Raw genomic sequence first — 23,401 nt, forward strand, 5'->3', positions numbered from 1 at the left:
TGGTCACTTTCAGTAGATCAAAGTGTTCCACAGTGCTTTCATTTGAAGAGATGGGACTCCTTCAACACTCCTCATAAACACACTCTTATGGGCAGGACACCCAAATCCCAACACTTCTCCAGAATAGTCCACAGATTAATTACCACATACCCAGAGATTCCTCTGAACTGTACAAGCTTACCCAGTCTCTCTGGAGAATATTGCAGTCATCAAAAAATCAGACTGGATGTTCCCATCCTTCACCCAGCATGTCCGGGGGAAAAACAACAACAACAGTCACTATGGCCAGAAGTATTCAAGCCTGCATATCTATAATATACACCTCAAAGAAACTGATCTCACCCTAAGATCATAGTGGTTCCTTGGTTGACAGAAGTACGTGTGTCGTCTCTTTTTTCAGGTTGTATTTGTTGCTGGACATTAATGTTGGTGGAATAACCTTAGGCTCCCCGCACACACAACCTCTCTCACTACCAAGGAAATGCAATAAATCAGTGTTATGTATTGGGTTTAACACATTTTATGTTACAAGGCGCATTCTAACCAATCGCAGAAGCGTTGGTAGACAACCACATAGCTGTCAACCTTCCCTTTGTTTTGTGGGAAATTCCCTTATTCCAGCACCGTTTCCCGCTGCTATCCGGGATTGTTAGATATGCCGTAGACTGTCCCCGGGACAGGTGAAGCTGCTGATCCTTTATTTTCGAGGCTGCTGATCCCTTATTTTCCAATCTGAAAGTTGACAGCTATGGACGGACTTTCTAATGGCAAGTAAGCGCATGCTCTTTCTACTGTCAAACTGTCAACGGTCAGTTCATGCTGGGGATTATTATCGTGTTCTTCAGTCAGTTTGGTTCTTGTGTTCCTATGAGTGAGCTGTTGTCACTGAGAAATGCTGAATAAACTTACACTGCCTTGGGCTTCTGACTTTTCCCGAACATTTAACTATCAGCGGATAGAAAGAGAATCTATCCAAGCGACGCTGACACTAAGTAAAAGAATATGAGCTTTACCCTATAAACTGCATTGTTTGTATTAATATCAGGCTCCCCGGGTTTGCGCAGCCAGGCGCCGCTACTCGGGAGTAAGCCTGCGGGGATTACTTCTCCTGCGCCAACAACCAGCGCGAGCAGGGCGCAATTGCGCTTTCGCAGCGCCACCTTCCTGCTCCGAGAGGCTTCTCCGTTTCTGGAAAAAGGAGGCGGCGATGGGGGAAAAGGCGTGCCGCCCGGCAAAGGCAACGGGCTGCGGCTTCGTCTCCTCCTCCTGGGCATGTGCGAGCCGTTCTGCACATGCTCAGTGGCAATGGAAGCCGGCCGCCAACTTGCGGGGATCGAGGCTGCGGCTCCTTCCCTCCCGTCTCCCCACCCTATTAGGTTCCTGGAGAGCGGCTGAGTCAGGGGCTGAGTCACAGGCAGCAGCGCCTCGCCTGGCAGGACGGGATGGTTTCGTTTCCCCTTCTCGGGTTTCCCGTCGCCACTCGGTGCCTCTCTTTGCTCGCAGCCGGAGCCCTTCCTGCCATCCGTGCGTAACAGCCGCGCCCATTCCTCCCGGTACAGTCCTCTTCTCTTCGGTTTTCCATTTGTCTCTGTTGCGTGTCCTTTAAAAGAAAGGGGGGTCCTGCTGTTGTGTGTGTGTGGTTAAAAGCTGCGTCGTCTTGGACTGTTGTTATTTTGGTAAGCTGAGGAAGAAAATCAATATCTGATCCTAACTTCCAGAAAGGTAGGCGTGCTGTGAGTGGCTTGCGCGCAACGAAAGTTCTTGGAGTGCCTTAAAGACTGCCAGCTTTATTGCGCGCAACAAAACTTCCAGGAACTTAATAGTCCATTACATCAAATATGCTTGCAAAAAAGGTTGTACCATAACTAATAAAAGCAGGTTCTTGCCTTCAGAAGTTGATGCTGCGGTAAATATATATATATGTCAGTGGTAACTACTAACTTAAGTCGTTGCTTACTGGATTGCAAAGGGAAAGCCATGTGGATTGCTTGGCAGCAGCGTCTGGGCTTTCCTTTCTTGAGGTGGAGCGCTGAAAGTAATCTGGGTGGGTCCAGGGTGTTGTCCAAGACTGGCACCTGTAGGACTGGCGCTTTTGTGCTTTGAACAGCTGCACGACACAGACAGAAATTCAATAGTTGCAGCTTTCCATACTGTGTTTCTCTAATGGGAAAGGCTTCACCTGCTGGGTTTCTGCCTTCTGTGCACAGCTGTTAGCGCACAGGAGCTTTGCAAGGGGGGCGGGAGATAAAACCCACCTTGGTGCCTGTTCTTGATTGACATTTGTTGGGTTTGTTTGTTTTTATATTTGCACTGAAAAATTTAATCACCTGCAGAGCATGGAAGAAGTGGATTTTAATGAGTTTTCTTCGTGCATGTGCAGCAACCAATTCCTAAAACTCTTTTATTGGCTTGCTTATTAGGATGCAGCAGACTTCCTACCTGTTCCTTGGAAAGAAATTAAAGGGGGAAGTTCCTGGCGTTCCTGCCCACACCTTAGGCTGGGTTCTAGTGTCGGTTAAGCAGGGAGCCTCCCAGCAGCTAGGAAAGAGTGGGGTGCATGGCAGAGATTGGCATGCCATGCTGTCAATTACGACACCCAGCTGAGGAGTGTAGCAACTGCATTGCCAGCACACAGGAGTGAAACAAATAGAGGAACCGACCTTGTAGCACAGGAAGGATGTGCAGCTTATGTGCCAACACAGAGCCATAGTTTTCCATTGTACGTATTCACCAGCCTTGTGAGGGTGGCTCCTCTTCTGTCCCTATCCTTCCCTGAGAGGCTGGGAAACTTCTCATTGTGTCTCCGGGTATCAATAAATACTACTATGACAAAACAGCTGATCTTCAGACATTGGTGCATTTTCAAGGCAGGAGGGAGTAGTAACCGGTTGTTTTCTATTTCTTTTTGCTCCAAAATCTCTAAATAGCTGTGGAATGTGGAAGGAATGCTTCTGTTTTTAAATACACTCCATTTGTCAGAGTAAACAAGAGATGGAAATCCCTTTATGGTACAGATACTATTTTAATCAGGCAGTTTTGAACTGGCAAGCATTGGATGGATAGTAATTAAGAGTTCCTTTTTTTAAAAAACAACCCATCAACCATAAGACTTTCTCATTATTTGTCTTGTATACTTCCCAGTCTCTAGGAATAGGCAGAAGGTAGCTTAAGATCTATTGGTAAGATCTCTAGGTTATTTGCACTAGGTTTTCTGTTTTAACCATTGCAACAGCAAATGACTGCTGCTGAAATGAAGATTGCCTCGTGGGCATCCATTGAGCACAACTGAGCAAGGATTATTCCTGTAGCGTTTGGTAATAACGCAAAGCCTGCCTCTACTGCTGCACCCTTCAAACTGAAGCAGAACTTGGCCACGTTCTCTCCACCATCTGTAAGAGCATCCAGATTCTGTCCAGAAGAGCACTCCGAGTACTTCAACAATCAATCCCTCTTCCCTGAGGAATTCTGGCATTGTATCTCTGCAGGGAGCGGGGAATGGGGTCTCTTAGCATCCTTAACAAAGTACAGTTTCTTTGATTCTTTGGAGATGGAAGCCATGGCTGTAATAATGATGATGATGATGATGATTTATTTATACCCTGCCCATCTGGCTGAGTTTCCCTAGCCACTCTGGGCGGCTTCCAACAGAATATTAAAATACAATAATCTGTTAAACATTAAAAGCTTCCCTAAACAGGGCTGCCTTCAGATGTCTTCTAAAAGTCAGATAGTTGTTTATTTCCTTGACATCTGATGGTAGGGCATTCCACAGGGTGGGCGCCACTACTGAGAAGATCCTCTACCTGGTTCCCTGTAACCTCACTTCTCGCGGTGAGGGAACCGCCAGAAGGCTCTCGGAGGAGGACCTCAGTGTCCGGGCTGAACGATGGGGGTGGAGACGCTCCTTTAAAGTGTTATGCTACTGCTTTAAACACACACTGCAGATGGGGCCATTCACCTTGCTTCTTTTTTATCTATTTGATTGCTTTCTGGAGGGTTTCCTTTTTTTTGCAAAACCTCTTTGTAGCTGTGTGGCTGAACTGGGTGTAGATCTTGATTGCCAAAACCAACCAACCAACCAACCAACCAAGTAAGGTAATTTGTTGAGGGTGGGAGGAATAACTTTAGGGATGTGTTTGGAGAGCTTTAGCTCTCGGTGGTTCTATTGTTGTAAAATAACACCCTACAATGTGGCCCTCCAGCCATCTCTATATCTCGGCCTTCCCTCCATCAGTAGGCCAAGACCCTCACTGGTCCCACTCTGGGCCTCTTCTTGAGTGCTTCTGCCTGGCTGGAATAGTCTTTGGACTGTGATGATTGATGCCTCTTGCTTGCCTGGACAGATGCATCATGGGTGTAGAAATCCCTGTCACTTTGTGTGGCTGGAATGTAACCTACAGTACAAAGGTAAAAGTCACACCTGTTGCCACACCTACGTTTGCCTCTGGCTGCACCTAGCGCTGGCATGCATTCCCTGGAAGGATCTGCGTTCTGGGGAAGGAAGAAGGTGACCCACCCTCCTTCAATAATGGAACAAACAAATTTGGATAGTACAATTCCATGCCTGAAGCCAGAGTTCTTTCCAAGCAGAACTAGCACTGCAGACCAATTCAGAGAACTGCTTGGTTGTGTATACACTAATATATACAAAGAGAGAGCATCCGTTCTTTCTCTGTCCCAGGCGGCCTCTGTGTAATCGGAGATCTTTCGTAGAAGGCATGGCTCAAGGCCGAGAAGACTGTCTCTATTACAACGCAAAGCAAACAGCAGACAGGGCTTAATGCCATGTCTTCAACCAGAAATACGTTTTTCATGTTCTTTTTTAAACAGTCCTCAATACTTTTTTTTTTTTGTATAACAGATGTATAAAACATTGTGTCTCGTAATGAACAAAAGAGAAATTCACATATCATAACTGGAAATGTACAAAAAAAGGGGGAAAGGCTGCTTTCAAAGGCATTGTATAAGAAACTGGATAACATAGCAAAGGATTTCACTTTAAAAAAAATAAATAAAATACAGCATAAGTATGTATTCTGTAACTCAAAAGCTCAAATCACACTGCGAATCTTCATGGTTCCCTCATTTGCGGTATTATAACCACTCAGAATTCACAAGGTGGTGTCACGTTAATTCTTCCACAGGTTTATATATAGATATTCTTTAGAATGTTAGAATTGTTTTTTAAAGGAATCGGCATAAAGGAAGGCCGATTGACACCAACCCTGTGCAGGATCAGTGCTCTTTTCAAGTCAGTGGCATCAAGCACTGCTTTGCGGATTGTGTCCCAGTATGTTACAGGCTTACTCGTTGACTGAAGCAGAAGGTTTTCCACAACTGTACTTTTCTGTGGAAAATATCCCATGCCTAAAAATGCATTGTTTCATACAGTGAATTAGCATTCTAAATAATGAATACAAGAGATTGCTTTTCCTCTTTGTCTAGAATAAAGAGATGACCTGTGGTGACTTGAAATTGGCAGTGTGGTAACTAAACGAACCTCCTGAGTAATCCGGATATTAGGTTGCTAAGTTTATACCCTTATGTATTTTAATTACAGTGAATCCTCAGTCATGTCTTATGGTAAAAAATATTATATATAACAGATGTGTTGTGTAGCTTTCATTACCTGCTTAGCCCTGTCTGTATGAGAGTTGTGTATTTCCCTGACTGCTAATGTTTTGCAGAGAGATCAGAGCCATTTGGGATTGCTTCCCTAATGATTTTTTTTTCTGTGCCTTTAAATAGGTTCACAGCTTAGAGCAGTTCTGAAGGCTTCACCTTCCTTTCCCCTGTGATGGGAGAAATAACACATGCCAAAATTCTGGTTTTAAATAACAAGGAAATGTGTGCTAGCTTGGCAAGAGTGTTTTGTTTTGTTTTGTTTTGTTTTGTTTCAAAAACAAGAAAACCTGGGCTTGGCCGCTCTGCCAGCCAGAAAAGAAATGGCAGAGTTCCTATGTCTCTGAACCTCCAAGACAGATGAATCCAGCAAGCGGAGCTTGTCTCATTGCATCTTCTTGCCAGGAAAATGTTCAGATGTGAATTTCATGGGGCTGGGGCTGCGTTGATTTATTGTGCCCAGATCTTCCCCCCTAATGCATATTGGTAGAAGGAGTTTTGAAACATTTGTACATCTTAGGATCAGTAGTCACAATATAGTTATAAAAGCATCAAACAGGACTTCATGCAAGCTTGATCCCGTTCTTAGGACTCGGTTTATCAAACATAGACTTAATTGCGAAAGTCAGGCTATTATAGCTGTTGGCTTGCTAACTTAATTCTGCAACCTGAGGCTTTAATAGTCCTGTTTTTGAAGCTAGAATTATGCAGTTGGGAGGGACAACGGGCTCTCAAATGATGCTTTCCCTCCCTCTATTTCTTTTTATGTCCCAAAGGGAGTAATGTGGCATGCAATATGCTATAGACTTTTAATTTAATGCTGATCTTCTTAGAAATCAAGTGAGGGCGAATGTTATTCTCTTCTTGGGCATTTTTGCAAATTACTGTATGCTGGCCATTGCTTTGATCTAAAGAAATGTTGCATGTGATTGACAGTTCCTCTGTGGGCTGCAGCCCTCCCCCCCCGAAAACGGTGGGTGGGTGGCATTTTGGAGAGCATGAAAATATTCAAAAGTAGGAATTGCAGGTTGATATGTCATTAGGACACATGTGTGGGATCTGAAAAGAAATGCTTAGGTTTGGTTTTTTTCTTGTAAAAGTGACCTCCGAGTGGACAAACTAGATGACAGTCTTATCTGTGCTTGTTTCTTAGGTTATAAGACATGGACCGCCTCACTGCAGCAAACAGTGCCTTTGCCCTCAATCTGTTCAAGAAGCTAAGTCAAAATGATAATACAGCGAACATGTTTTTTTCTCCTTTGAGCATTTCTTCTGCTTTGACGATGGTCTCTCTGGGTGCGGCAGGGAACACTGCAGCCCAAATGGCAAAGGTATTTCCAGATAAATACTATTAAGGGGAGGGGGGAGCTTGACATTTGACTCTTAAATGAGGCATGCATGGTGCATCCTTTTCTTTGTAGCAGGTCAGGCTGAAATATACATTTATTAGCGGGCCTCTAAGGCTACTAGTGAACTCCCTGCTCCTGCCCACCTATCAGTTCAAAAGCACGAAAGTGCAAGTAGATAAATAGGTACCGCTCCGGCAGGAAGGTAAACGCTGTTTCTGTGCACTGCTCTGGTTTCGCCAGTAGCAGCTTTAGTCATGCTGGCCACATGACCTGGAAAAACTGTCTGCGGACTAAAGCCGGCTCCCTCGGCCAGTAAAGCGAGATGAGCGCCGCAACTCCAGAGTTGTCTGCAACTGGACCTAACGGTCAGGGGTCCCTTTACCTTTACCTAAGGCTATTCTTCTAAGCATGCTTCCTGAGCCTCAAACTAGGGGAGGTCCATTCACACAATTAGTCATTTTAATGACTTTTAAAACTTAAATAACAGACTCAGGAGGCCCAGTCTGGATTGGTACACAGGTAGAAGGGCTTTTTTCATAGACAGGCAGATAGAATCTTTATTTGTACCAGCCACTAGCCATAGCAATAAAATAAAATGTACTGAAGGTAAGAGCTTAACTATAGAAAATACATTTTGGTGGTTTACATCAGTAATCAAATAATAATTCTAATTCCCCCAGCTAAGAACCTTGTAGTTTTTGCTGTCACCTGATCATCTTGATCTGCTAAAAGAAGTGAGGTAGTAGCAATGGTTGAGCGAGCCGGCATGGATTGTAGGAGAGGGGTAATAACCTCACTCCTCAAATCTTTATAAAGAGTGCAGGCCAGAAACACTGACTCAATACTGCCATCTCCACAGGGACATAACTGTATTTCCAGTGGAATTTTTTGAAATGGACCCTCAAGTACAGCCGAAGGCAGTATATTCAATCTTGCGGAAGTTTTAGCACATCTGTATTTTGGAATTGTTAAATTTTGCAAATTTTGCAAATAGGGTACCGAAGTGTCCAAATGACTAGGTGGAAGGGCTTTAACTCTCTGCCCCCTGTGGAGGTTCCAATTTGAATGCACTATTTACTCTTAAAAAGCCATTAGTGCAATTCATAGGTGTGCGAATGGCATCATCTAGTTTGGCCCTAAAGGAGGACAGCTCATTGAGCTGAATCTGGAGAAAGCTAGTTTATGATGGAGTGATTTAGATATACAGAAGGGGTTGGGAGGTGACACATATCATGATCTGAAAATGATTCAATTTCAGCCTGTAATCATAGAGTCAAAACAGGCCTAGCATAGAGTTGCGTGCTCAGAGCTTTCTGCAGTGCATGGCGTATTGATGTGGGCATGTGTGTGTTGTGTCTTTTAATTACAACGAATGTAAAAAAGGTTACATGCTGTTCCCTAATAGAAAATTCTGCGGAATGTAACACTGAGAAAGGGGACTTCCTACAGCTTTTGCTTGCTATTTATCAGACCACTGGAATGTTTATAACATAGGGAGTTTGTATTTTCCTACTCCACAAGTTATAATTAACAAGTTTCTCCACAAGTTGCAATTAACTCCTTAAGCCCGGTTCACAAATTACTCACATGTCAGGCACCTGCATGGTAAATGGGGAGCAGGGCCACATTTTTAGCTACTTGCCTGACATCATTTTACTTCCTGCAATCACCCTGCATTGCCTGTGTTTGTCTGAAGCCTTGACCCACAAGATTCTGGTTTTATGTGGATGTCCCAGTCTCGTGGAACCCCTACATCCCAGCAAGAGCTCATGTACCAAGTTGATCTGGGAAGTGTCTGCAAAATCGGGGGTGGAGCTAATAGCACGGCCCCATTCCCCAGTCACAATTGCCTTATATGCAAGTAACACATGAACTGGACTTAGGTCATGGTTCCATAGGGAAGAATTCCTATTCACACAAAACAAAGTAAAAACCACCATGCTTTGAATTCTTGAATTTAGTTTGTGGCCACCTATTCAACCAGGCCTGCACAGCCCACTTAAGGAAATGAAGGCCACCACTGACACTGAAGGAGTGAGGACCAGGGGTCCACCTTGGTCCACTTTGGAGAGCCAGACTGAAGCCATTTTATAAGAAGCCAGCTAAAAGCTAAAAGCTAAAACCTATTTCTCTCCTCTGCTTGCACAAAGCATTTTTGTAAACGCAGCAAGTGTGGTCAGAGCATTTCACACCTGCAAGCTAGTTGTAGACCCAATTCCAGTAAAACACCGAGTCAAGAGCGAACAACAGGAAGATTTAGCTCACCACAAGACTAACGGTGAGAAAACCGATGGTCAATGTGGTTTTACTAGGAACTGTAAGTGGGTCAGAGAGTTTATGAGCTTACAACACCACCTAGTGGATAACGCAGCTTGGAACCAAAAGGCCGCCACCAATTTTCCTATTGGTAGAGCTTTTAATGAATATGCATAAAGGGGAATGTTTGAGGGGTGAGTCAAGGGGCTGAACTTTTGCTTTGCCTAAGGGTATAAAAACTGTCTGCCCCTGGTGTTCGGGGGCATTCTCTCATTTCTTCCTGAATGCACCCCTTTTTGTATTTTGTCTGACAAAATTCAAACTGAATAAAAGACTTTTTTTAAAGAAATATTGCTGCCTGGATTTTTCCATTCTGGTCTGTATTCTGAAGTCCCCAACATTTCTGGTGCCGTGACTCGGATAGGGACCTTAAGTCCTCAAAAAGACCAGAAGGCAGCTCCCTTGTCCTTTTCTAGGCAGGGCACAGGGGAGGGGGCAACCGGCCGCTTGCTCCTGGCGCCACCGAGGCTTTTCTTCGGAGGAGGGCGAAGCCAATTTGACCCTTCTGCTGGATCCTGTGAGAGGAGACAACGGATTGAAGGACCGAGGTTGACAGGACAGGGCAGGAGGAACCAGCCGGCTGGGGTGAGTACATGGCAAAGGGCCCTGAGGACAGAGGAAGGCAAACCCCCTTGTAATTAAGGGGAAGGGACATCCTGATCACATGTCCAGCGTGCTTGGTGGCAGTAAGGGAAGGATTGGCCCCTGATACCCACCCACGCTTAAGGATTTAAAAGAAGGAAGAAGGAAATGGGGCAGAGGGAATTGGTGTTGGTGTTTGTGTTTTGTATGTTGTATGTCAGATACTCCAGTGCATGAATTGTGAATGAGCGGTCAGGGCTTAGCGTCCCTTTGGCCAAGCGAGTGCAGGGTTGTGCATTTCCTAGTAGGGCGACCTCACCTAGGTCACAACCTGAAGTGTGTGGAGAGTGGAAGGAATTTTGAAACCCGGTTAGGAGCGGAGTATCTGAAAAATGGGGTCTGAAGCAAGCCAATGTAGTCCTTTTGAATGCTTTTGTTTTGGCCCAAATTACTTACAATCAGAGAGAGGAGGCCTCAAAGGAATAACCACCCCAAGCTTTTCTGATGTCTACTCCTCAGTCAGCAGGCATCAAATCTTTCAGAAACATAGGGGCCCTAGCTGGGACAGGGCAACAAGGAGTATCTTTTGAGGCTGAGGACCTACTTAGAGAAGAGTTTCAGACTCAGATTCAGCTTTGGGAGCGATGGAGGGGATTGCTCAAGAGATCCCTTAGGTTATTCAAGTTGGTATATTGCACTAGAATGCATACAAACCTTTCAGATCTCTGGACCTCAATGAAGGCAAGAGTTCAGCTAGGCAAAGCTGGAGGACTCTCTCCTGAGTTGTGGCTTTGGTAGCAAGGCAAGCCTCCTAGTTTCTCCAAAGCCCATCACTGAACTGGGAAGCACATGAGCCTCGCAGACCTCCAACAGTTTTGATCCCTATAGTAGCTACAGCTTGACCAGGGAGGGCAACCTAAATCCCAGAACTTAGCTAGGGAAGAGCTGGGTACCTCTGTGACCAGCGGCAGTTTGGAACACATCAGGGAAACCACCAGCAGCCCCCTAGCTTCTCTGATGACCAGTGAGAGGTGGTCTATGGCTAGGAATTACGAAATGCTTTCAGACCTATAGCAGTTACAGTTGAGACAGGGAGGGAAATTTAATTGGTGCCCTTAACCAGGCACCAGCTGGATGGCTCAGAGCTCAGGTGTGTCTCAGAGAACACTGCAACAGACCCCTAGTTTGAGGCTCAGGCAGAGGAGTCTCAAGAGAAGACCTGCATCTCTGTGGCCACCACAGTTGACAAGTTAGTTGCCACAGAAACGGATGAAGGAAGAGATGAAGAAACAAGCCGGACACCTGAAGCTGACACAGGGTGTGAGCAGCCAGTGGCAGGTGTCTGCTGGGAGAACTATTAGAAGTTAAAACAAACAAACAAACAAACAAAAAACTGCACAAAACAGAAGGAGGAAGAAGAGCTTTGTCCATTTAACTTGGATGAGTTTGTGACCATGGATGAAGTTCTAGAGGTTCACGTGATAATAGAGAAACCCCCCCCCCACCCCCCTGGCTGAAGAAATATAAGACTGATCAATGCAAAATTATGGCCCTTAGGACTGAAATTAAAGGAACACAGGCAGGAAAATGTCTGTTCCCAGTGCCGTGGTGGCCCCCTTGGGAGGACAGGGACAGCCCCATGTCCCCAATGCTCCACCGTTGCCCCACTATGTGGCCCCAGGAGCCGAAGCAATAGGAAAGGGGGGGCTGCCAGACACCCCAGAAGTAGACAAGGCAGAGCCCAACGACCAGACCCTGGAGGAAATATACCCCAAAGTTAAAGAATTGAGAGAACAGATGGCCAAATACAGGACGACTACCCCTATGTATTGAGAAGCTGAAAAAGCTTATCACAATGCTCGAGCCAAAGCATTGGGGGAGTACATAAAGCGGTCCAGGTCCACCGCAGAGGCAGGAGAAGCAGAAGTCCTGACCCCCCCCCTTTCGTGTAATTTGGGACAACCCGCTCCCTGCGCCTCCGTTCACCCTCCAATATGTCCCCTTCACCACCACCGATTTGATGAATTGGAAGACCCACACCCCTGCGTTTGCTGAGAAGCCCCAGGCAATTGTGGACTTGCTGTCCTCTATATTTGCAGCGCATGAGCCTACCTGGGCAGACTGTCAACAATTGTTGAACACTCTCTTTACCTCAGAGGAAAGGAGGAGAATTAATACACAGGCTTTAGACCACCTGAAAGACCAGCAGGTTCAGGAGGCAGATTGGCCTAATCGGTATCCCTTAACCAACCCACAGTGGGACCCAAATAATGTGGACAATCGCAATGCTCTAAGTACCTATCGCGAACTCCTTTTGCATGGAGTTCGCAGGGCAGCTAGGAAGCCCACTGACCTGTCTAGGGTGACTGCCGTCGTACAGAGGTCTGATGAATCTCCGGGCGATTTCTTGGAACGCCTGATGGAGGCATACAGAATTTGGACCCCCTTTGACCCTGAACTCCCTGCACATGAGTTAATGGTAAATGCCTCCTTCATAGGACAATGTGCAAAGGACATTAGAACCAAAATCCAAAACAGCCTGGGTTCCAGGGCATGTCCAGATCTCAGATCATGGCCATCGCCCAGAAGGTGTTTGAACAAAGAGGAGAGGCTGAGAAGAGGGAGAAAAAGCAGTGGAGGAAAGAAAAGGCAGCAGTGTTAGGCACGGCAATGGCTCACAGTCCAGGGACCCGAGGGGTCCGCCGTAGCCATTCAGAGACCCGCGGCCAAGGGGGAGGAAGATGCCTGCTCAGCAACAGCAAGGCCATGAGAGTTACCCCTGTGAAAGGCTGCATGGAGCCAATTGGGAAGCCTGGTCAAAACGCATGTACTACTGGCTGGCAGAAAAGCAGCTATGGGAAAGTACACAGGCTGAAACAGGCTTTGCCCAGCCCATTAAGAAGTTTACAGGCGCAGTGGAGGCTTGTGAAGCAGACGTGGCTGATGCTCTAGAGAAGCCCTGGGTTGCGTGGCAGGGACTGAAGACGGCATGTTAGGCCGCAGTAGAAGCCAGACCAGAGGGACCTGGAAGCCCAGAAGGGGCTGTGGGACGCCCAGAAAGCCCAGAGGGGCCTAGAGGATGCCCAGAAAGAGTACCAAGCCCAGAGGGGGCTGAGGCTGCTTTGGGAAGTTGTTTCTACGGTTCAACGCATCTGTGTGATGGACTGTGTGTTGGAAAAAGGCTGAGAAGGCAGCTGCAAGTTGTTTCTCAGGCAGCAGAGCACCCAAAAGTGGGGGTGCAGGCCAGGGAAGCCGTTCCAAGACCTCTGAGAAGGCCAAGTCCAACAGCAGAGTTAAAGGCAACACTGAGGCTAAGGAGAAGCGAGGTAGCCGAGCTGGAGGCTCAAGTGAGGCTGGCAGGGGATCAGAGCCATAAGGACCTGAGTGCAGCTGAGTCCAGCCTCTCTAGCACCAGGGCAGCCCTGAAGGAGAGGGCACCGAAGAATTGCTCCCCCTGCTGTGGGAGGCGGGATACAAAGTTTCCCAACAGAAAGGTCAATTGTGCCAAAATAAAATGGAATACTTAGGTTTTAATGTGTCACACCAGCAAAGGGCACTGCGACCAGAGAAAAAAGAAGCTATTTGCTGCATGAAGGAACCCACCACCAGAAAACAGTTGCGAGGATTCCTAGGAGCAGCAGGTTTGTGCAGAATTTGTATGCCAGGCTTCAGTATTTTAGCAAAACCTCTAAACGAGAGTACCAGAGGAGGAGAAAGAAACCCCTTTGAGTGGGGGCCAGCCCAACAAGAAGCTTTTGAGACTATTAAGTGATGCCTCATGACTGCACCAGCCCCAGCCTCAGTTATTGGAGCACTGGTCCCAGAAGGGATCTTAAGCACTGCTGACAAACCAGCCTATACAAAGCAGGAAAGGGACACTGCAGATGCTCAGGAGTTGACATTGTCCAAAGAAGGATGGTACCTTACCCCTGATGATAGGATATAGATCCCAGAGTCCCTTTCCCAGCAGATAATTCAGAGATACCATGAGTCCACCCACATGGGGCCAGATGCCACAACCAAGCAGCTGGAGAAGTATGTCTATATAGCCAAGCTTTATCAACTGGCAGCCCAGATTTCCAGGAAATGCCTGCTTTGCCAAAAGAATAATCCCAGAATACATTTACGGGTTGCCAACACCCTCAACCCAGCTACTCTACTGCCTTTGCCAGACACAGACAGCATGGAACACCATGATTGTCTCCAAGTGATGGATGAGGTCTATTCCAGCAGACCGGATCTGAAGGATGAGCCGCTGAAGAATCCAGACGTTGTATATTATCCAGATGGCAGCAGTTTCATTGTGGACGGCCTTCGTAAAGCAGGATATGCTGTAGTGACCAATGAGGAGGTTGTGGAAGCAGAACCCCTGTCCCCCGGCGCTTCTGCCCAAAAGGCTGAATTAATTGGACTGACTAGGGTCCTGCAATTGGCAGCTGGATGCAAGGCTAACATCTATACAGATTTCAAATATGCCTTCTTAACCCTGCATGCGCATGGCGCCCTATGGAAAGAGCGGGACTTGATTGGAGCCCACGGGAAAGCCCTGAAATACGGTCCAGAAGTTGAGACATTACTGGAAGCTGTATGGGCCCCCGAAGAGATTGCTGTGATGCACTACAAAGGCCATGGGAGAGGCTGGGACATGGTCACTAAAGGCAACCAGAAGCTCGTGAAGCAGCTCTGAAACCTCCACCAGTGGTCACCGCAGCCCTCATCCCAGAACTCACTCCAGACAACGTAGAACCGCGTTACACCCTTGATGAACAGCAGTGAGCACGTCAAGAAGGAGCAACGCTCCAGGAAGGACCAGACAATCGTGTTTGTGTCCCACAGCATCTGGCCAGTGTCATTGTGAAGAATTACCACAAATCCACCCATTTGGGAGGCCCAGCTGCTAAAGCACACCTTGGGAGAATACTCTACATCCCCAACCTATCTCAACTAACTAACTGCTGCTATATCCAAAAGGTGTGTCGTGTGTGTTTGCTTCCTTTCCAGGTATTCCAGTCTCGCTGAGCCGGTTCACTAGTTCCAACCGGGTGACAGCGTCTGGCGACCCCCCTCATCCCCAACTGCGGTGAAAGTAGCCGAGGTGATCCCCTGGGTACATCACACGCGTCTGAAGAAGTCGGAGGGTGTCTGGACTTGCAAGAGAAATCCTGCTGACCCTCTGAAGCTGATCATCACCTTGTGTCTGACGCTACCGGGAATGCGCGTTGGGCCACGGGCAACGAGATCCTGCAGCTGATCATCACAAGGACTTTCATAAGGACTTTCTCTTTTCTCTATTATGTTCTATATTGATTTGTTCTGTGTCTTATTGCCCTGACCCCACCGAGCCATACCAAACTTACTGGCCTGCTGGCCTCTGCTACGACTGGTTCGTCTTGCCGGTGGTAAGAGATGGCGTGCTCATTGGCTATTGGAAACAGGGGTTTGATGAGGTTGCCGTATTGAAACATCCCACTACCCCATTGTGGCTCCTCTTCCACACCACTGTCCAGCGCATGGGTAGTGCTTATACGGGAACTTGCAGAGACGGTCGAAATCTGTCGAGTTCTGGACCGCTCTTGCTGTTGTGGGGGGGTAACCAACTGTCAATCGGGGGGTAGAGCACTGTACCAACCCCATTTAATAGACCAGGTCCTAATCTTAATCCAGGTGTTGCATGGGACGGAACCTATCTTAATGCAAGTGTTGTAGGGGAGGGAGCCTGAACCAGGTGTGCATTGAAATTGCTGAACAAGTGCCAGTAAATTCTGCAGCCCCACCTGTGGTTGTCGTGGTGGCTCGAGCCTCCCAAAATCCCAGAATACTACCTAAACTGCTGGGCCTGGTAACTCCACACCTAATACCCTTGAATGTGGCAGGGTATTCTTGTGGCTGCATAAGAGTTGCCACCCAGTAGACAGACAGGGCACCTAGTTCCGGAAGAATTGGATGGGAGGGGCACCAGTGGGCAGCGTCCCCAACGTAGAAACTTGCTCTCCAGCAAATTTAGAGGCACCACTAGGACTTTTGGTATTGGGACCAGAACCCCTTGATATAGTCACCCCGTGTGTCAGGCCGTTGCAGGGGTGGATATATTCTTGTGGGTGCAACATCATTTACGTGGAAGAAGGGGCTCCTTTTGGGTATAGTATTTTCCCAGGAAACCACAGGGGTCTCCACCCACCGGGAATAGTTGGAAAGTTGATCCAAGTGGTAGGAGCTTCCGAAATAAGGTGGAAAATGACCCCAGAGGCCCAAGCGTTTATAGAATATGAATATCAGTGGGCCCTTCAGCGGTAAAAGAATATTAGGAATGGCCCCGAGTATTGGTGGGAGGAACTATGGAAATATTGGGGTTGGTGGGTAGGAGTGGTATGTACTGCCCTACTTCTTTGGATGCTCCTGTATTCTTGCTGGCATGAACAATATCGTATCTGGTTGGAGAACCTACCTGTGTATTGGCCAAAGCGGGAAAGAGTCCCCTGGCCTCCCATGCCAATTTTTCCCCGTCTAACCCCTACAATAGGTGGTTACAAATGGCTGAAATGGTAGCCCATTCGGCCAATAAGTCGAAATGTCTGGTATGCACCTTGGCCCCAACAGATGCCACGAGTGGACTGCCACTTCTCCCACTGCCACTTAACCGTTCCACCATTCACAAACGAGCACTGGTCAATGTCTCAGCACGTACCCATATCCTGGCTCTCTATGACCTATAGGTCCATCAATCGAAAATGATGAACCGGAACCGGTCAGCATTTTCATGATGGAAAGGGGGGAATGAAGGAGTGAGGACCAGGGGTCCACCTTGGTCCACTTTGGAGAGCCAGACTGAAGCCATTTTATAAGAAGCCAGCTAAAAGCTAAAAGCTAAAACCTATTTCTCTCCTCTGCTTGCACAAAGCATTTTTGTAAACGCAGCAAGTGTGGTCAGAGCATTTCACACCTGCAAGCTAGTTGTAGACCCAATTCCAGTAAAACACCGAGTCAAGAGCGAACAACAGGAAGATTTAGCTCACCACAAGACTAACGGTGAGAAAACCGATGGTCAATGTGGTTTTACTAGGAACTGTAAGTGGGTCAGAGAGTTTATGAGCTTACAACACCACCTAGTGGATAACGCAGCTTGGAACCAAAAGGCCGCCACCAATTTTCCTATTGGTAGAGCTTTTAATGAATATGCATAAAGGGGAATGTTTGAGGGGTGAGTCAAGGGGCTGAACTTTTGCTTTGCCTAAGGGTATAAAAACTGTCTGCCCCTGGTGTTCGGGGGCATTCTCTCATTTCTTCCTGAATGCACCCCTTTTTGTATTTTGTCTGACAAAATTCAAACTGAATAAAAGACTTTTTTTAAAGAAATATTGCTGCCTGGATTTTTCCATTCTGGTCTGTATTCTGAAGTCCCCAACAACACCACTTACAATTGTATTTACAATCTCTTTGATAATCGCAAGTGGGGCAGTCCTGCTAAATCAACAAAAACAGTACCAAAGAAGGACTATGGAACATGTGGGCTTTCTCTTTCTTGTGTAGCAGGTATTACCAGTATAACGAAAAAAGAAAAGCAAATTTAGATTCCATGTTTTTCTTCCCCAGAACAAAGGACACTTAGTTTTGTGGGCCCAGTTTGTCGTCTTGAATGAAGTTGACTTATGTGAAAAGTATTTCTTATGTCACACCCAGAAAACCTTCCCGCTGCAGGGAGGTTCTTCTCTGTAATTGCAGTGGTTCTTTGGCCCCCTAGTTTTTCCTAGGCTACTGGCAGCTGCATGCATCTGTTTCTGCTGTGACTGCCCCAAATGTTTCCTGAGCTCCTGATAAGCAGCTTGATCTTTAGCTATGGTTGGTTAGCACTGCCCAGAGTTCAATTCTCAGTGCATCATCAAATTTTAGTTACTCCGTCCTTGCGCAGAAGAACATGGCCCATGCTGAAACATGACAGCCCAGTTTTATTTAGAAAGTTAAGTCAAATTGTTAGGGGGAAGATAAAAATCCAGCAATGTAGTATGTGGTTTTTGTTATTGTTTTTTGAAAAGAATATGTGAAAACTAATAGTCACTCTCTTTTGCCTGCTTCCGTTCTAACTGTTTCAGATATTTGTCTTGTGAAATCTTGAACAGGAACGGAACAATCTGCTTTCTGCTTCTTAACTTTTATTACTATCAAATCTCATTGTGATTTTGTTTTGTTTTTCCTCCTCAAATAGTAAGCCCCCCCAACAAATCGTTGCCACAATGGTTGTTTGTTTTATATATTTTACTCTCTTGTTTGCTAAAAGACATGGATTTTCAACTGATAACGGTTTTTTAGGAGTACGTGGATAAATGTCTGTATTTAAATAACTTAACATTATCCGTTAACCATTTATCATCTTACAGGTGCTGTCTGTGACCAACGACGTAGAGTTTCACCAGGGATACAAGAAACTTATTTCTGAAATCAACAAGCCAGACACCAAGTACTTGCTTAGGCTGGCCAACAGGCTATTTGGAGAAACATCCTATGAGTTTATTTCAGTAAGTTATATGGTTTACAAATATGCTAGAGAACAGGAAGTGGTCTCTGTTCAGATAGTGAACCGTGTTCTGTCGCAGATCAGAAACATACCTAAGCGCTCACTATCAGGCCTGCATTGAGCAGGACTGATACAGGGGCAAATCTTGGTAAGAATTTAGCATCCTGTATAAGGACCTTTCATGTAGGACTCTCATATATAATAATAAGACAATGATTGCTATGTGTATTCTTCAGCAAAAAAAGGTTGTTTGGATCCGGTTCAGTTTATCTGTTTTGCCTGATAGGAATCTATTGCACATGCCATGACCTTTTTCTTATCAACTGAAGTTAAATTAAGCATCTGCATACGTGTTTCACATCTTTTGGTATCTGAAAATGGAAGAAACACCCTTCTCTTCCTCTCTTTTCTGTGGGTCAAAACCTGAATGAAATCAAAGTTTGTTTGTATATGATATATACAGATCCATATATAGCTTTTAATTCTGAAACATATTTGTTTAAGTCATTCATAGACTCCAGCCAGAAATTCTATCAAGCGGGTCTAGAGAAACTAGACTTCATTAAAGCACCAGACGATTCCAGGAAATACATAAATAACTGGGTGGAAGAACAGACAGCAAGTGAGTAGCAAATTCTTGGGCTTCCATATTGTCTGAGTTTTACTTTTTAAAATATGAGTTTGTGTCTGAAAAATATGTTCTTATTAAAACAGCTCTTTAATCCCTCTTCAAGGTAAAATCCAAAATCTGCTCGCCCCAGGAATAATTGACTCCAGTACAAGGCTGGTCTTGGTGAATGCTATCTATTTCAAGGGAAACTGGGCAAATCAGTTCAACAAAGATCACACACAGGAAAGGCCATTCAAAATTAGCAAGGTGGGAAATAATGTGAAGCACATCACTGAGCACACAGTTTTTATCGTTTTGATTAAATACACATTGTGATATTTGGAGTGTTCCCTCCTTCTGTTTTTTTCTTTCATCAGTTGACCAGCAAGCATTTCCCTTCCCACCATGTCCTAAGGACATTCTTTTGCAGAGACAATAGAGGATGAACAGTAAACAAGATACAGAGCAGCTCAAGCAGTACAATGGAGCAATAGAAAAGATTACATGCTTAAAATGAAATTCTTCTCCATTTGCAGAATGAAAGCAAACCGGTGCAGATGATGTTCAAGAAAGCTAAATTCAACATGACATGGATATCGGAACTTCGCACCAAAATTCTTGAGATTCCTTATGTTGATAACGAGCTCAGTATGATCATCCTGCTTCCTGATGAGATTGCAGATAATTCTACAGGCCTGGAAAAGGTGAGGCATTGTTGCTGAGAATAAAACCATCTAAATTCTTGCCCATAAAAATTGCCCTTGTTGGTACATGACGAGAGCATTCTAGCTTCCAGCTTCTACATGATTGTTCCAAGTGCCCAGTGTAACTTATTATATTGTTGGCATCTGTCTGTCTCGAGAGACAATGGAGTGTGCCTCCAGGGGTGAAGTCAAACCACCACGCCAGCAGCGCCAAAGTGACCTCCCGGGGTGCAAACCTGGGCAGTGTGTATAGACATTTCAGGCTGCCCAGACAACAGGGGACCCCTCTCGTCCTTGCTGATGTCCAAAGGAAAGCAGAGTGATATGTTTGGCACTAGTTTGGCTACAGGAGTTGCTGGAAAGAGACGTGCAAGGCACCATCCAAGCATCTTAGGGACTCCATTCTGGATTTGTATAGAGTCTACTCCTTAGCCTTTCTTCTCCTGAAGTTATCCCACAAGACAGTGGAGGTTTAGGGTCAGAATTTCCCTTCTCCTAGATGGGCTACTTTCCCAGGTTGATGAGCCCCATCTGCCCTTCATTTCCCTCTACAGCACTAACTGCCTTCTCGACCATTGCACCCACTATTGGTCTTCTCCGCTCAATCTGCCAGAGCCTGTATTTGCATGCAGGGCAAATCCCTAACACAGAGAGTTTGAGTCCCATTGGCTACCCTCACCTGGTTTAGCTGGCCAGTCCAAGCCATTTCCCAGATTGTGGCTTCTAGATGCCACAGGTGAGAGCTGCGTGAAGGTAGGAACCAAATGTGGATAAACTACCCCAAAAGAAGCAATATGTGTGTAATATAACTGTTTATATTTCTATAAGCATAGTTAAGTCTGCCAGCATTCTGTCTTGTTCAGAAAGATGGAAGGCATAAAAGCAAGTTGAGCAGAAAGGAATTCTACCTGGACAGGGCAACTGTGAAAGCAGTTTGTATAAGTCATGTACATGGAGTCATTTGACTCACCGAGAATCCAGTGAAAATGGTTTTATGTAAGAAATGTGAGGATTTCTATATGCAGTCAGGATTGCCTTTTTTCCTTGAATGCCTCGTGTTTGTCTTATTTTAGCTGGAGAGAGAAATGACCTATGAGAAACTCAAGGATTGGATTAACCCTGAGATGATGGACCTAACTGAAGTTGAGCTGTCTCTACCCAAATTTAAACTGGAGGAAAAATACGACCTGAAGCCTGTTCTGAGCAGCATGGGAATGGCTGAAGCGTTTGATCCAAGCAAGGCAGATTTCTCCAAGATGTCTTCCAACAATGACTTGGTTTTGTCTGAGGTTGTTCACAAATCTTTTGTAGAGGTAAACGAAGAGGGAACTGAGGCCGCTGCTGCTACTGCTGCTGTTATGATGCTGCGGTGCGCTATGATTGTGCCACGTTTCACAGTTGACCATCCCTTTCTCTTCCTCATTCGGCACAACAAAACACAAAGCCTTCTCTTCTATGGTAGGTTTTGCTCTCCCTGAACAATGGGTGTCCTGTATGTGCAGCAGAAACATTCCCCGCTGCAGCCTGCTATCAGTATATCAAGTTTTCGATTTCTCATCCTATTATTTCAGTTATATTGCCTAATCCCAAGTCTTCACTGCTATGCCTCTGCTTGCAACAGCTTTTCCCAGCACCATTCATATTTGATTAACAGTTGTGCATAAGGGGATCACATCTTAAAATGGGCCAACTGAGAACTGTGGCCTTCCTTAAACCCTACTCCTAATGCAGATTGATGCATTGTGTGTGCCTTATTTAGTATTAGGAGGCACTTGTATCACAGACCATTAGAAATATTGGTGAAGATGAAGCAGATCTTATTAACTGCACACCTCTTCATCTTTTGCATGCTCTTAATAAAAACATAGAGGGCTCGGTTTTTTTACCAGGCAGCTTTGCTGCAAGTGCGAATATTTGTGAGGTCCATTTTGTTCTGGACCTTTATTTTCACAGGATACTTCAGGGTGGGCGTGGGGAGGTGGTTTTGTTCTTAAAGGGTTATTAGCAACCTCCAAAAACAGCTATCAAAGGAGATCCTACCATAAAACCTAATGTGCATTTGATAAAAAAACACAATTGTTTAGTACCAGTTTCTGGCCTTCACACCAGCATATAAATTTAAGATCTTGCTAACCAAAGTGAAAACGAAGAGCCTTATTTAGTTATTGCAGCGCAGGAAATGTGCAATGATTTCCACAACATGCAGAAAAATTTGGCCTTTCAAAGAATACAGTGCACAAGCAAAAGTATGAATGATGTTTGGTCTACAGTGTATTATTCTTTGACGTTACATGCAAAAAAAGTAGTCACAGAATTTTGACTTGGCAACCTGTAAGTGACATTTATGTATGAATGGTTATCGATTCATGTATTATGAATAAAAATGAAATTGTTTTGTGTTCTGATTGTACTGCTACTGAATTCATTAAACAGCAGCTCAGGGCGAGATTTATTCTGACCCCATAGCTCCAGCGTCACCAGTCTCTTCCCCACTTAAGACACTGGTTGCCAACAACATGTGTAAACAGTCAGTCAGCTAATTTCCGCATGAGTACAGGTGAAGTCTTCTCTCTGGGTGTGGCATTTGCCAATCCATTCAGCTTAAGCTGACTGTGCTACAACTGCCAACAATACTTGGCTTATGCTGCCTCTTCTCTAGCACGCAAGCAATTTCCTATGACCTTTGAGATGCACCCACTTGCGGGAAAATGAGACGAGTGAAGCACTGCAGAAACATTTCAGCAGTCTGCTTATCAGGGACAATCTCTGTACCTGGTACTTGTCGCTGGCAAATTGTTCTTCAATGTGACTCTGTTTTCGTCTCCTGGGAAAGTTTAGTGGGGTGCCTCCCCCACAAAAAATGTGCTAGCACGAATTGGATATGTGTAAAAGCACACAAACAACGTCGGTGCATTCTTCCAAAACAAGTGCAGCTGAATGGGTTTTGAGTTGAGGCTATGCCTCTACCGTATCCATTTCTGTCATAGAATATACTAATCAATCTCTGTCTTAAGGGTGCTTTTTTTATTTTTCTAAGTTAGTAACGTTGCCCTGCTTTGGAAGCTGTGCTGAAAGAGCTGTGTAACACACTGGAAGAAAGAATTTCATTGCACTGTTCAATTCAGTAATCTGAGCACACTTTATTTCACCCAATACATTTAGGCGCATTATCGCAGCTTTCGTATTGTGACTACAGCTTGAAACTAAAAAGGAACAATGGTCCAATGAGGCCATTAATTGTTTTCCTTTTATTTTTTTTGCAAGTGAGTGGGGAAGAGATGTTGCTCAAAGTGAAAAATGAGTTCTAAAAAAGTCCACAGTAAATGAGAGTGAATAATGAGCCTCACTTATGTTACTTCTACAAAGCCTCGTTTTCAGTTATCATCAGGTTGACAGATGACAGGCTGATCAGTATGTTTGTTCCATTGGTGATGCCTTGCCAGTCAAAGGCTTACTACTACCTGAAAACTAGATGACCAGCCATTCCTCCATGCTGAAGGTGTCAAGTTAGGCAACAACCCACTTTAACCTACCTGTAATTCTATTCCCTGTTGTGGCTGTGAGTGGGGAAATGCCCTGTATACTGCATAGTAAGTGAAGGAATTTGGAGTCAGTGCATTCCACCAGTAATCAGCAAAACTTGAGTTGTACTTTCCCCCTTCTGTGTCTGGATTTCTGTTCCTGAAAAACACTGGCTGTATTTACTTGG

The 23,401-nt window shown here is 45.4% G+C and overlaps 2 protein-coding genes across 4 annotated transcripts in view; one reads left to right on the plus strand and one right to left on the minus strand.

Moving 5' to 3' along the window:
- The window catches only part of WRNIP1 (WRN helicase interacting protein 1), a 181,373-nt gene that overhangs the window by 71,359 nt on the left and 86,613 nt on the right, over window positions 1-23,401 (minus strand). The gene's annotated exons all lie outside the window — the stretch shown is intronic.
- On the plus strand, window positions 1,245-22,094 carry LOC307220895 (serpin B6-like). 3 transcript variants are annotated; one of them, XM_079985065.1, is made up of 7 exons: window positions 1,245-1,553; window positions 6,776-6,953; window positions 18,242-18,379; window positions 18,883-19,000; window positions 19,113-19,255; window positions 19,525-19,692; window positions 20,766-22,094. In XM_079985065.1, the coding sequence occupies exons 2-7, from the start codon at window positions 6,786-6,788 to the stop codon at window positions 21,168-21,170; spliced, it is 1,140 nt and encodes a 379-aa protein (XP_079841191.1). In that variant the 5' UTR covers window positions 1,245-1,553; window positions 6,776-6,785; the 3' UTR covers window positions 21,171-22,094. The 3 variants fall into 3 exon arrangements, with proteins under 3 accessions (XP_079841191.1, XP_079841192.1, XP_079841193.1); XM_079985066.1 differs by lacking the exon at window positions 1,245-1,553 and adding an exon at window positions 1,565-1,676; XM_079985067.1 differs by lacking the exon at window positions 1,245-1,553 and adding an exon at window positions 1,606-1,722.

This window comes from Podarcis cretensis (assembly GCF_951804945.1).
Source record: "Podarcis cretensis genome assembly, chromosome: 7".
NCBI lineage: Eukaryota > Metazoa > Chordata > Lepidosauria > Squamata > Lacertidae > Podarcis > Podarcis cretensis.